Genomic DNA, 15,364 nt, shown 5'->3' on the forward strand with positions numbered 1-15,364 from the left:
AATTTACCGAGGAAGAAGCTCGGGCAAAGTTGCAAGGGATAACGCAACGGGGCACAGTGGGGAAATATGTTCGAGAGTTCAAGGAACTCATGCTCTAAGTTTCAGAGTTGACTGAAAGAGAAGCATCGCTTGCTTTTCAGAATGGATTGAAGCCGTGGGTCAGACAGAAGGTGGAACAAAGAGGTGTCCAAAAGCTGTCAGAAGCCATGACGGTAGTTGAGTCCATGGTCAAGCTTGGTCTAGGGAAAGACAAGCTTGGGTCTTCCAAGTCCGAGGAAAGGGGCGTAGGTGAAATGGATCACAAGGAAGATATTGTTGATGGCAATGGCAACGGCGACAATGGTAGTAATGGGAAACCACGAGTTGGGAAGAAGAAACCCAAGAGGAAAAGGGACAAGCTAAAATTCTTTCTTTGCGACGGTCCACACATGTTGAAGAAATGTCCGAAGAAATCCGCGCTTAAGGAGAAGTCGGTGGGTAAGGCCTTGGTACTTGGTTCGAGTGCAAGGGGTGTCGAAGCCAAGGAGGCCAAAAGCGAGAAGAAGCCAGTGGAGTGCTTCTTGTGTCATAGTCTGCATAGGTTGCAGAAGTGTCCAAGGAAGTTTGTCATCGAGGGGAACGATGGAGCAGACAAGGAGCCCAAAAAGCTTGGTTCGAGCAAGGGAAAAGCTGAAGCCAATAGGGTAAAGAGGAGAAAAAAGAAGCGAGTAAAGTGCTTCTTGTGCCGTGGTCCGCATGAGTTGCAGAATTGTCCAAAACAAGCTGGAGTCAAAAGAAAGGCAACGTCTAAGCTTTGTGAGTCATCGGAGGGGCTTCCACCCAAGGAAGAGGTGAGTTTGTCATCGGACTTAGAGGAAAGAGTTGCGATGAAAACAGTGAAGCTGGAACCAATGAGGCTCAAGTTGAGTGAAGCGTCGGAGTTCGCCGAGTCATCGACAAGGCTTCCACCTATGGGAGAGGTGGGTGGTGCATCGAACTTCAAGGAAGAGGAAGTGATGCATGTGGGACAGTTGACAAAATTTAATGCAAAGGTACATTCTGAACACTGTGATAGTGTTTTGCATTCTAACTTGTTGACTTGGGATGAACATAGGGGCCCTTTCGAAGTTCTTGAGCAAAGAGGCCGAGAGACTGTAGGCAAAGCGAAGCCAAGTGTGGTGAATCAAAAGGATTTTGTTCGAGTCAAGTTAGATTGTGGACAAGAGAGTGACATAACTTCTTGTCAGCGAGATGTACAAACGAGTAGGACGGTTCGAGTGAAGAAGCGACAGAAGCCAAAGCAAAAGTCCCGAAGGAAGGGAAAAGCTAAGGCGTTGAGACAAGACCGAGGCGAATCAAGTCAGTGCCATTCGGAAGTCGCAACGAGGACGTTGCGAGAATGGGTGGGGAGAATGTCACAAGCCGCAATTCAAAGCCCGTGACCATTGCACCAAATGCGTCCAATGGAGGTCTGTTGCTCAGATGGGGATCATTTGGCCCACAATAACTGGCCCGATTCAAAGAGCTATTGGACAAGCCTGTCAGATTGAAGCCTGGTTGGCCCGATAATGAAGAGATGGAAACTTAGGCTAATATGGTAACTAATCTTAGAAGATAGAGGGAATCATATCTTGTAAAGATTAGATTAGATTTTATAAGGCTTATCTTGTAAATCCCTAAAATTAAGGGATATGGTTAAATCTCATCCGTCGATGTAAATGTATATTGACCGTCGGTTTTGGGGGAGCTCAACTATAAATAGAGAGCCTCCCCCTAAGTTATACTCACTTCATTCATTGTTTCATTATTCTTTGTGAATAAGAGAATAGAGAGCATTTACTCAAACACTTTGCGAGCATTCTTTCTGTTGTTCTCTATTGTTCTTCTTTTGGCATAAATCGCTTTCGCTCTTCAATTTGGTACCTTGGAGGAGTTCTAAAAGAATCCTCACTTGAGTTAAGGCTGAATTGGGCGAGTTTGGACGAACGGATCGCCTAAGGCCGCATAGATTGCGAGACGAAAGGTCTAGCCCCGTGACACTTGGCAACTCCCAAATGAAAATCAGAAGGTGAACTCATAAACCTTCATAACAATGTTGCTATCAAATAAAGTAAGCTTCCAACTATGCTTCTTAAAATTGAAGGATCACAAAGTTTCTCACCATCATTCTTTGACAACTTCAAGTTTAGAGGCATTGGTGAGTCAACTCTTTTGCAAAATTCCAGCCTAAATTTCCTTAGAACATCTAAGGCATATTTCTGTTAAGAAATGAAGATACCAACCTTCCTTAATTGATTACTAAATGAACTTAAATTGTTAAAACCCTAATAACTGTTTCCAAAATCACATATCATTAGTACCAAAACATTCAATTATAATTCATAATTCATTATAGTTCAAACCAAAACAATTCATACTTTCATATATATATATATATATACACGAACATCTCAATAAACATAAGTCCAATTCAATAAATAATTTAACCATAAACATATGTGTACAGCCCAATTACAATAACAGACACGAACCCAATTTTTAGCCCAATGAACCCACAAGCCCAAACAAAAAAAATAATGGCCCAAACGGCCCGAAACCTTAACTGGTTTCAGCAGGAATTGAAACCCTAAGGCGCCGCTGCCTCTATGTGTGCCTTCAACGCGCACCACGCCCAAGGTCTGCCATCGCTAGCCAAGCCTTGCACCAAAACGGCAAGCCACTCCAACGCCTGCAAAAGAAGACCTGCAAACAAGCACGAAAGAAGGACGAGCAGCACAAAAAGCAGAAATAGTAAAAATAATGAAAAATGTATTCTCTTTCTGCTTTAAAAGCCCAAAAAAATGATGTAACAAAGGGGGAATTTGATTAAAAAAGATTAAAAAACATAATACAAAAACAGAGGTGATTTTTCTTAGATCCAGTCCTTTTTTTTACCTGTTCTTTCTATTTGTTTTTTTTGTTTTTTATCTTCTTTTTTTACATATATTAAATAAGAAATAAAAAGGAACGGAGGCTCACCTGAATCGCCTTGCGGGTTCGCCTTCGGAGGGCTCTCCTCCTTCGTGGCCACCGGATCCGAGAGGAAAAGAGGGCCAAGAGTCCTCCTTTCGGGCCAAGGAAGTTTGGCTTTCAAACGGGATCTAAAAAAACTTTTGAAATTCCCACCGTCATGCACGGCAGCATCGGCGACCGGTGACCGGCGGTCGTCAAGGTGGCCGATGGTCGGACCCTTGACCGGCGTTTGGAGGAAAAGGGGGGCTTGAGAGAGTTTTCTGAATTTTTTTTAAAAGAGGGATGAAATGGTTTTTTAAGGGTTTTTTTACTTATATAGGGTTCCAAAACGGCGCCGTTTTGGAAGGATCAAAAAGGCCCCAAAACGACGTCGTTTTGGCCTTTACTGGTCCAGCCGACCCGACCTGCTCCAGGATCCACGTATTTTCTTAAAAAGGGATATTTGTGCGTGCAGTCCCTCCTCTTTTGCAACGCGTTGCATTTTGACCCTTTTTTCTTCCTTTTCTTCCATTTTCAATTTAGCCTTATAATTTTATCTCTGTTTCGATTAAGTCCGCATTAAAGCGCTGCGTTTTGAGGGTGGGGAAATTCTCCCTTTTAGTCCCCCATGTCAAATGTGCGTTGTGATTTGATCCTAGGACATTTTTTTATTTATTTATTTTTTATTTCTTTCCTTTAAATTTTGTTTTGACTTTAATTTAATCCTTTTTATTTATTTATGGTGTTCTGCTTACTTTATTTATTTACTTTTTCTTTCTTTCTTTTTTATTTTTATTTTCTATTCTTCGTTACTTACGCTTTCTTTTCGTATTTCAATGTATCAATGTTTTAGTTTACTTTATTTTATTTTTTAGCTTATTATTATTAATATTATTATTATTATTATGTATATCGTTTAATTCCAAATTTCATTATATATATACATACATATATATTCTCTGTATTTTTACAATCTTATGTATATACACATACTTATATATTTTTATATTTTATAATCTATATACATATCTATACATATCTATATACATTTTTTACTTTCCATGAATATAAATACATATTTATATTTTTTTAATATATATATGTACATACATATATCTTTTTACATTTTTATAATTTTATTCATTTTATTTATTTATCTATTGACTTATATTTTCATTATTATTTTGAAAGAATGTTTTAGTTTTATTTATATGCTTGTATTCTTGTATATTATTGCTTTGTCCTTTTATTTATTTTATTTTTGTTGTTATTGCTCGTACTACTTTTACACCATCGTATCCAATATTGTTTTGTACGCATATTAACATCGAGTTTCATTTCTACCATTTCGAGTTAGATTAATTCGATGCATGAATCATGATTTTTAAAATAAGCAAAATCTTGTGTTTAGATTCGAGAAGGTTGATCCCTAACTTACTGGGTTTCGATTGTCGCAATAAATCTAAATACACGAATCTTTTCAAACTCAAGTTTTAAACGATCTCGAAAATTAAGAAAAGATCGTGTCCTAACTTACTGGGCATGACCCCCTTTTTTAAAATCCGGGATAGCCAAATATTTTCTTAAGTAAATAAGTTTTCAATTTTCGACATTAAGACATTAACTAATCAACTAGGTACCAATTTCTGGGCATTACGAGAGTGCTAATCCTTCCTCGTACGTAACCGACTCCCGAACCCATTTTTCTAAATTTCGTGGACCAAAATCATTGTTTTAATAAAATCAAATCGTTTATTAAAAACAACCACTTTTTGAGGTGATCCAATCACACCTCATTAAAAAGGATTGGTGGTGACTCCCGTTTTTGTTTTCGTTTTCAAAATCCAAGTCGACCCCGTTTTATCAAAGAAATGGTGTCAACAATATGTTTTCATGGCTTGTTGAACTATAGCAACTTGACTCGGATACTCGAATTTTCTCTAAATCACACCAGAGAACATTGAAATACTAACAAAGGCACCTAATCATTTACTATGTTTAACCGGGCATTTTAATTTAATTCCTCACGTTAACAAATCAGAGGCACTTCCATAATATCTGTACACATGCTGTAAATCCATTACATTCATTTCAATGTCACGTAGCCATATTATTCACCAACTATTGAATATTCATTTCTCACTTGTACTTAGTTGTAGTATTTAGAAAATTACAACTTAATATCAAAATTCCACATTAAGTATAATTAAACTAACACATATTAATACAAGCTATAAATAAGTACACACACACACACACATATATATATATATTTATACTATTGATGCGGTCGTTGAAAGCACAAAAAATATCCTATCCCTAATAAATAATGAAAAAGAATAGTAAAAGGGAAGTAGGGTCAAATCCTCAGGGACTGGACTTGCAAAATATCTTGTTCTGTGAAATCCCAAGCAGAGTCTTGCCCAAGACAACCTGCGTTCCTGAAAAAAAGAAAAACAATAGTAGAATTAAATTATTGGATCTAGAAACGAAAAATAAAATAAAAACAGAATTAAGAATATTGAATTGAAAATTCGAGAAATTAAAAATAGAGTTAAGAGAAAGAAAATTCTTATGGGAGATTCCAGCCTCTAGTTGTCTCATTTCGCCTTGGGTTCAATCCTCGGTTTTTAGATGATCCTTCCTAAACCGAATAAGCCAGTTATAGTGGAAGAGGACGCCTACGACCACCAGCTCCAAGGATTTAGACTTACAATTTAGTGGAACCTGACTCTAGCCAACAATCGCTTCTGTGGGATCGTCTTATGCTAGATCAACGCTTCTCAATGGCGAATCCCACGCCATTTTGTCTCTTGGGCTCGCCAACCTCTAACACAGTAAGCTAACGAACCGACTGTGCAACCTTTCCAAAACATACAAAGCGACCGTCTTTGCATACGTTGAAAAACTTACTTCTTAAGGGACTTGGACGGAAGCGTCAGCCCCGTAGTGTGGAGAAACGATGAATACTTAGCGAGGAGGCTAAGTACGGATTCTAAGCCTCATGAACGCTTTCGGGGATTTTTGACAACCTTCGGCTAGATGGGTTTAGTGGCTCATGGTTGTGGTAGAAAAGAAAATAAATAAATAAAAATAAAGATTTTATTAAAAAGAAATATGAGAAGAACAAAAGCCTAGACTTTTGGGGAGAGAGTGTTTACAGAAAAAGAAAAGATGGGATCCCCTTTTGAGTCACTTCACCCCCTATTTATAGTGCTAGGGGAGATATTCTAATCCTACTTAAATTCCTAAAAGATAAATACATTTAATTAAAGATAAATAAAGATAAAATAAAATCCTAAAAATAATCCTTAATAATTATCTCAATATTAATTATCCTAATATAATTAAAATAGAGTTTAATAGAATAAAATCTCTTCTTTTTGCATTTCAACCCTTGTGTCCTCCATGCTTGCACTTTTGGCACCAAATTTTCCTTGTGTCGCACATTGGCCCATTTTATCTTTAAATTCACGCTTTTGGCCCTTAATTTCACTTTTACCTCAAATTTAGTCCCTATAAGATAAAATATCATGTCAGTGAATTGCTTTGAACAATCAACAATAAAATTTAAGAGTGAAATAAAATTTAAGTAGATTTTTCTATCAATTTTTGGAGGTTCGGGGTAGGTTATATTTTATTAAGTCAAGTTGGGATCAAGTGAAGGTGATAAAGCTTTAGATCGAAGTTAGGCAAGCAAAAATCCAACCCATTTCATTGTCATCATTATCAAATTCCCGCATAGAAAAAGGAGTCCTAATTTTTAAAAAAGTAATATACTAATTTTGAAGATTAAAATCACAATAATCATAATTTAACATATCAATGAATTCAAATAAAATTTTTATTCTACATTACAAATCCTGACATATTAAATTTTATAACAAAATTTTGTAAATCTAGCAAATAGTTTCAAAATAGATTTTCTATTGTTTTTAATTGATTGTTAAGATTTTATAAATTTGGTATTTTGAATTCGTATTGGGCAATCCAATGGTACTTCGATAGAGAAAAGGTTACACATTAAGAAAGATTATATGGTTCTCCTATATATCATTAGCATTTACAGGTAAGTCGGTATTGAATCATTTAAGGCATGGATGGTTGTCCCATGTATTTTTCACAAGTCTGTGTGCCATTCAACTTTTTCATTAATTCATAAATGTATGAATCGCTTTGGGTGGATCTGAGAAAGTATTTAGTTTTTATCATTGATTAAATTATATGTGAGTTATTTTAGTAAAAGTATTTAGTGTTTTTTTTATTCAAAAAATGGATTGATTAATCTATGTATCTTAGATCAAAGAAAAAATTAGTATTTCTATCAAAAATTCCTTCCATTTAATTGTTAAAGCTGACGTGGTTGACGAATCATCCCATTTTCAAAAACTGAAGAGTCTCTTTTTCTAAAAGTTATATGTTAATTTGGAATATCAAAACACAATACTTATGAATTTCAAACAATCGATGAATTCGGATACATTTTCACATCTAGTTTTTGTTCTTAAAGAATTGACATGACAAATTTCGATAGATTTAAATGTTATATTAGAATTTTACAGTTTTAAGATAATCAAAAGTTGATATATAAATAGATAGATATATATTTATAGGGGTGAGATCCATTTGTGCTAGTGTAAAACTAAAATAATTTTACACATTTTTATATTTTTATACGATTGATATTTTACCAATTCAACCGTTAAATTTATTAATATAATTATACTTGTGTCATGCATGTAAAATTTTAAATCGATATAATGTCTCAATCATGTCAATCTAAAATATGGCCTATACTACTATATATACAATGATTGAATTTTTTTTTTAAACAAATAGTTAGAAAATTTTAATTTACTTCAAACTTGATATACATGATCTACATGACTGAAACATGAAATATGACAATCTAATTATTAAAATATTAGTCATACAAAAGTTGTTGAAATGTGAAAACTCATTTTATTTTACACCGGTGTAAGTGGATCTCTCCTCCATTATATATTTTTATATATAAATCATATAAGGTAGGGTATACAAGCATTTTAAGAAATAATCATTCATGACATATTAGTATTATAATAAGTGGATACCTTCTTTACTCGACACTTCATCAATTATAATATTAATATAATTTTTAATATAAAATTTCATGTCTTTTTATATTAACAATAATACCCGATATCACCAAATTAAGGCTTAATCTACTTTCAATATTAAATCTATGCAAATTTTTTGATGTGTGTGTAAAGAAAGTGATAATGGTAAAAGGGGGGGGAATCTTATCATTTTTATAATTAAAGTGATGTTTTAATCTTAGTTATAGATTCAATTTTGATGAAGGATAAAAAATTGTTAATTTCGTATTAGCATAGGCAGAGCCCAGTCTCTCTTAAGATGCATAATTTTGTCATTATTTACTTTTGAAAACGTGAAATTTGTGTTATCCAATATATTTATGAACCTAAAAGATATAAATGCAAAATTATTTTAATTGGTATGACTTAAAAGGGCTAATTATTTTTCTCGTCTCTTATGTCATATCCAAAAGAGTACAGTGTTTGGTGGTCTTGATTGCCATCCACATAATTGTGATTTCGCTAGCCAAATAGTATTTGATGGCCATGATTTCATGCACGTTTTTAATGTCCTGCTACCGACTATGTTTCAAGTGAGTACATTTGTAGGAAACAGTCAGATTCTATACTGATCTTCTTTGATTTTAACCATTAATGCATGATTGATATTCGTTTGGGTTCGACAAGTGAATATCAGTCTTGGGTGTATGCTGATCAGCCCAGCGGAAGTGTATGCAAATCCATAAAAACAATGAATAAGCAGTTATCTGGTCTTCTCTATCTATCTATTAATATATACTGTAGAATACAGGGGATACATGTGGACTGTGTTACATACATTGACTCATAAACCTGAAAAGAATGCATCCCTCAATTTTCTTACGCATACATCGAATCCTATGAAGAAAAAAACAAATGAACAAAGGGAAACCGTGGTGATTGCCTAATGGTATGAGAAAATGTCACCCTTTTGGATCATAGGGATGTTATTCAACATATTTCAACAGCTGATACAACAGTATCATTGTCCATTAGTACCATGGGATGAAGTTATCTTATCATCCGTCACCTATTAGAAAAAATCAACTGATTATTTCGTTTCTGCCTTTGTATGAATCTCACTCAGCTGTCACAGTGCCAAGCAGAAGCTGATATAAGGTTCCTATCCTTCCACCCCAACAACATAGCACCATCCTTCTCTACCAGCTTATAATGTTTAGAGTAACACCTCAGCAAGCCTCGTATCACGGAATTGACATAAGAGCTTAAAGGGTATTGTCGAAATCCTGCCATTGTTAATCTAGACTTCCACTTACCAAAGAGTTCATGACGCTCAACCCTCTCCTTTCCCTCACAAGCAATGATATTCACAATATCCCTGGCCAGGCAATGTTCTTCCACATTAACTCGTTCCTTTCTGTCCCTTGGCAGTGTTTCATCTATGGACTCAAACATTGCCAAGTAGTACTCCAGAGTCTCTATGAACCTGGGGAGGAAAGGGGCCGTGTTCGTGTTTGATTCTTGCTCTACCAATGTGGTAACCTTGGGAGACAGTGACTTTACCATACGTAGAAGCCCATCCCTAGGATTGTTCACATCAACGCTCTCGTCAGGGGTGTGATGGAGCTGCAGAGGGAAGTTGACAGCCAGAGCCTCCCCAGGCCTGACATCAAGCATGTCCCTTGTGATATCTGGTGCAAAAACTGGCATTCCCTGAAACTCAACTGGAATATTGAACTTCTCAGATATTGCTTCCAAACGTCTTTTAACTGCTTCCAATCCACCACCACGAGCATATTTAGAAATAGGATCATCAATTCCTGTAATCCGGACATGAGGAGCTCCACCTGGTCTAGCTGCAAGTGCCTGCAAGAGAGTCATCCATTGTGTTCCCTGAGCAATCTGGAAATCAATAATGTGAATGCGATCTTCGGTTCGGCATGCTTCAGCAATGGCTCCATTGGCTGCCATGTGCCCAAACTTTAAGTATGGGCAGATTTCATACAGGACTTGCATGTAGGACAGCAAGTCCTTGCCTTCAGGCTCTCTGCAATGAAGGGCACGATATATGCTAGACCCTGATGCTTCCTTCCTTGCCACCAACCCTTCCACCATGTAAGCACCAAGACGCTGGACCGGTTCCCCACTGATAGAGACAGCACCCCTGGCCTTCGCAATCAACTTATCAAATTCATCCATATTGTTTTCAGAGAGAACTTTAGCACAAGCAATCAGCAACTGCTTCAGATTGCCGGGTGGAATACCCAGCCAAGAGAAATCCTCTATTGATTTCTGGCGTTTTTCAACATGAGAAACTTCAGTCGATTGCCTATGCTTAGAGACAAAGGATGTCTGAGGCAGAAGTGCCAAAGATCCTTGGCGCCCCCGACTCCATGCCCTAGATCGCTGGCCTGCAGTCTGTGGTCTACTACTTTCTCCGTGGGAAACACTAGGGGTGGTTAAGTCTTCATTCTCATCAGGTGCCATAAGTGCGGTCTCCAATTCCTGCAAAGTGTATATTACTTTGTGGCCAGAATTTGCATCTTGCATATAAGAAGTTCCACCAGAACTGAACAATAAGCTTTCACTCCTGCAGTCCAGAGAGGGACTCAACCGATGGAAATAAGTGTTAGATTCAAGCGAAGAGTTGCAAGAAGGGCTAAGTCCTGAGAGATTCTCAGTAGAGCTATGCTGCTCCTGACTGTCACTCAACGTAGTGTTGGTATCACAATCAAATGGAGTAAAAAAAGGTGAGTTGGGTGAGTTTCCTAAATCAGATTTCAAAGAACTAAACAGCCTATTAGGTATTGAAGGAAAAGTTGAGTAGGATAGGCCTGCACCAGTCACACCGTATCCGAAAAGCTGGTGTGAGTCCATGCTATGGGTTTGACATCAGCTTTCCAACTGAATGAAGAGATCTCAGAAAATTTATAGGCAGCTTAGGACAGGATTGTCAACCACTTTTTCAAAACTATAAGAAACTTCAACACTATAATAGAAGTTATGCCTTCAAAAACAAAATTGACCTGCAAAATGAAAAAAATGCAAGGAACAGTTAAGTTATTGCTCACAGTTGTGCAGATGGCAAACAAAAGTTAAAGAGAAAGAGAGAGAGCAGTCCAAATTGAAGAGCTAAACCCATGTGCATAAATATATTCTATGCCAAGAACCTAGATACTAAGAATCAAATCATAATTTCTTGGTGGACAATCTATTGTAAATAGTAAACAGTAATCTCTTAGGTTGATGACCACATGCATGGTCAAAAAAATCTTTATGATTAATTTATGATTTCTTGGTCGGTAATACTATATCAACACAATAAAAAATAGTTCGATCAACATTCAACAATGTAAAAACTCTGTCCAGATATATAAAACGCATAACAAAGACATACTGATCATATACAATAAATTTCTCGATCATAAACAGCTAAACTATCACCCGCAAGAAAAGAAATTGACGCAAAGGGAAAATCTTGTACTTCAGCTTTCAGTAGAATTTTTGCATAAGTTGCAGACATAAGTTTCCTCGACAACTTCTAATCAAAAATAAAAAATAAATAAATAAATAAACCTACTAATCAACAGCTGTTGTTGACAGAGAATTAGAGGGGACAAAATGAAAGCACTTAAATTACCAAAGATGCTTCAATCCTTACTTCCTTTTCATTTCCCAGAGAACTAAAACGGCTAAAATGAAACCCAGAAACAAGCTTAAAAAAACTAATTCAAATAAAATCCAATTGGTCAGAAAAGAATTCGAAAGAAAACATGAAGAAAAATTCAATTTAATACTAATTTCCCAAAATTTACCTTGAAATTCTTGTTTCTGAGGAATCAATAATCAAAGCTCAAAGCTCCAAATGAATGAATAAATAAATAAATTTCTTATTCTTTCACTAAGACTTGGACTTTAGTTTTTAAATCTTTTTCAAAGTTTGAAATTGAAAAACAAAGAAACAAGCAACTGAGTCTTCTATTTATAGGAGAGAAAGGGGAGGATGTAACGGAATTCTTTTCTTTTTAGGCGATAATTATAACGGTAACGGTTTCTCGAAAAGGTGCAGTGTCTTTTTATTCGTATTTGAACTGCACGGCGTTAAAGGAAAACTAACGGGCCGCCGACCATGTTCACACGTTCGACAACATTCTTGGATATTTCCTTTTTTTTATTATTCTTGAAATGCGTGGCAAATGACAATCGCTGACTCCAGGCGCGTGCCTACACTGTGTGAAATAAACTCAGTCTTGTTTTGCCCACAGATTTTATCGGATTTCTTTGTTTTATTCATCTTAATTTTACGTTTGGGAAATAATGTGGTTCTTAAGACTCCTCTCCTATCCATTTCATCTTTCTTCTTTTAAACAACAATATAACTTAAACAATATTTAATTAAAAAATATTCGTTTTAAATACTCAAATAAATTTAAACGAATTTAGAATTTTGAAATAAATACTTGCTTCCTTAACTCATTCCATTTTTTATTTAAACCTCAATCAATTATAAGCTTCGCAATTGAATCCTTTTTTATCTAAATCAAGTTCCGAACTTAACAAATGATTTCATATTGGGGCTTGAGCTTTCTTTTGTCCAAATTAGTCCTTGAAAATCTTGAAGTATGTGCACCAATATGGGAACAATTGCTAAGTTATGCCTTAATCTTGAACCAAAAATAAGTTCAATCCTAATATGAGAACAATTGTCAAGTTTAAGCCCTAAACGGTTTATGATGTGAATTAAAATAATGAAAATTGGATTTAACCCTTTTGATTATTAGTTTTATTTAGGGACTCAATTGAAGTCTTAGCATTTATTTGCAATACAAGTACTTCACTTTTAACCTAATTGATAGGGAAGACAGCCATTGATCGTAAACTGAAGAAAGAGTATCTGCATTTATCGTACAATATTCAAGCAAAACCAAAAAAAAGGTTTTATTATTTAAAAGAACCCACAATTATTCGGTAGTTAATTTTATTAATTAATTAAAAAACAGTGTTGTAACATAAATTTAGAACTTGCATCTTTAACTTCGATAAATAATAATATTATAATATTAAAAAATTATTTTACCTTGTACTTATTTAAAAATATGAACCTCTTCATTCCCAATTTTTTATTGGTTTAAGTTAATACATAATTTACTTCAGATTTGTTCAAAAGTATCTAATTAGTATTTGAATTTTTTTTAATTTAGTTGGTATTTAAACTTGTATTTCATCACTTAAGTTGGTACCTCCGTACTAACACCATTAGTTTGTGTTAACGTGACATTAATAGCCAATCTAATGATGACATGTGGTTGCCACTCCATATGTCACATGGACATAAATTAAAAATTTTAATTTTTTTTAAAATATATAAATTAATAAACATATTCTTTTTACATCAAGAATGAAACTAGACAAATGGTTGTTTAGATATATCTAAATCCGGTCACCTATTTGTCAATATTCATTCTAGACGTATTTTTAGTAAGTTTATATGTTTTTATTTTTTTATAAAATATCATTTTTCAGGTTATTATTTTAAATATATATAAAATATATACAATTAAAATTATATAAAAAGCTTATAATATTTTGAAAAATATATAAAAATTATAATGTATATAATTAATAAAAATTTACAAATTTATAAAAATGTATAAATATATAAAAGAATAAAAAATTATAAATGTATAAATATATATATAATAACTAAAAAGCACGATTACAATGAATTTGGACAAACTATTATCCAGATGCATTTGAATCTGGACAACTATTCGTTTAGGTTCATTCTTGATATAAAAACTTTTTTATATTTTTTATTCATTACTATATTTTAATTTTTTAAATATATATTAATTTAAAAATTAATATAAATAACCTAATATTTTATAAAACAAATAAAAACATATAAACTTACTAAAATACATTAGGAATGAATCTAGACGAATGGGTGTCCAGATTCAGATAACCATTTGTCTAGGTTCACTCTTTATGTGAAAAAGGTTATATTTTTTTATTAATTTATATATTTTAATTTTTTTAGAATTTATGTTTGCCACGTGGTATATTGAAAAGTTGTCATGTGTCACTATTAAATTGGTTATCAGTGTCATATCAGTATAAACTAACAATGTTAGTATAGAAGTATTAACTTGGATGACAGAGTACAAGTACATGTACCAACTATGTCCAAAAAAAGTTGAGGTACCAACTAGGTACTTTTGGAGAAGTCTTTGGGGGAGTGCAAACTACATATTAACCTTATTGGTTTTTTTTAATTGTAAAAAGAAAAATGTACCCTTGTAAGAATATTATTTATTTAAAATGTGCAAGGGTAGTTTAGTATTTTTTCACAATCAAACTGGTGTCCGGTTAACCCATTACACCAACTTAGTTTGGAGGTTTATAATAATTAATTATAGATATATGAACGACATGGGTGAAAATTTTTGTGTAATAATTAGGGGTGAGCATTCGATCGAATCGAATCGAAAATTTTCGAGTTAATCGAGTTTTCGAATCTCATTTTATCATACTAACTTTATTTGAAGTTTTCTCGAATCGAGTCGAGTGAGATGGAATTCGAATCGAATCGAATCGAATATATTTTTCGAGTTAAATTTTAAAAAATAATTTTTGGTCCTTGTAACCATTGTCACCCATCGTAATAAAATTTTTCCACCTTAATCAAATTTTTTATTAACTTTCATCACTTCATATTTATTTATTAATTTTTTATATACTGGTTAGCTTCTTTGCTTGCTTAGTTGTTTCAATTATCTTCAGATTCTTGTCACTATGTATTTTAGAATTAAAAAATATATTAAATGTAAAAATATAATTTTTTAATAAAAGTTATTTTAAAAATAAAATGTGAAATTGATACCAATATAAAATTTCAACACGAATATTTTATGGCATAATTAATAATTCAATTTTAATATAAATATTCAATATGACTAAACAATTCAATAATATAAATAATATAAAATGTGAAATTTAATTTAATTTAATAATATAAATAGTTGATATAAATAAAATTATTACTATTTATGTTTAGTGATTTTTTTTGGATAATTTTAATTTTTTATTTGAGAGTTAAGGGTGATAAGTAAAAGTTTAGGGGGAAAATAAAAAGTTTTGGGGAATAAAAGTTTGAGGGAAAGTAAATAGGGGGAGTAAAATTTTGGAGGGAAAAGATTAAAAAAAAAAATTGGAGGGGGGAGGGTTTGGGATAGATGGGAGGTGGGATGGGAAGTGAATAAAAGTTTTAGGGGAAAAGTGGAAGGGACTAAAAATTTGGGGCGAAAATAAAAGGT

The 15,364-nt window shown here is 33.8% G+C and overlaps 1 protein-coding gene across 1 annotated transcript; it reads right to left on the bottom strand.

Annotated features, from left to right (window-relative positions):
• Positions 1–8,804: 8,804 nt before the first annotated feature.
• LOC107940019 (scarecrow-like protein 21) lies at positions 8,805–12,010 on the bottom strand. Its single transcript, XM_016873425.2, has 2 exons — positions 11,864–12,010; positions 8,805–11,074 (listed from the first exon to the last, which is right to left on the bottom strand). Exon 2 carries the CDS (start codon positions 10,923–10,925, stop codon positions 9,171–9,173), a length of 1,755 nt encoding a protein of 584 aa, XP_016728914.2. The 5' UTR covers positions 10,926–11,074; positions 11,864–12,010; the 3' UTR covers positions 8,805–9,170.
• Positions 12,011–15,364: the final 3,354 nt, after the last annotated feature.

The sequence above is a fragment of the Gossypium hirsutum genome, chromosome D01 (genome assembly GCF_007990345.1).
Source record: "Gossypium hirsutum isolate 1008001.06 chromosome D01, Gossypium_hirsutum_v2.1, whole genome shotgun sequence".
NCBI classification, from domain to species: Eukaryota; Viridiplantae; Streptophyta; class Magnoliopsida; order Malvales; family Malvaceae; genus Gossypium; species Gossypium hirsutum.

What these genes read in the sequence shown, in the direction of transcription:
- LOC107940019 (XM_016873425.2), bottom strand. Translation starts at nt 10,925, where the DNA reads ATGGACTCACACCAGCTTTTCGGATACGGTGTGACTGGTGCAGGCCTA.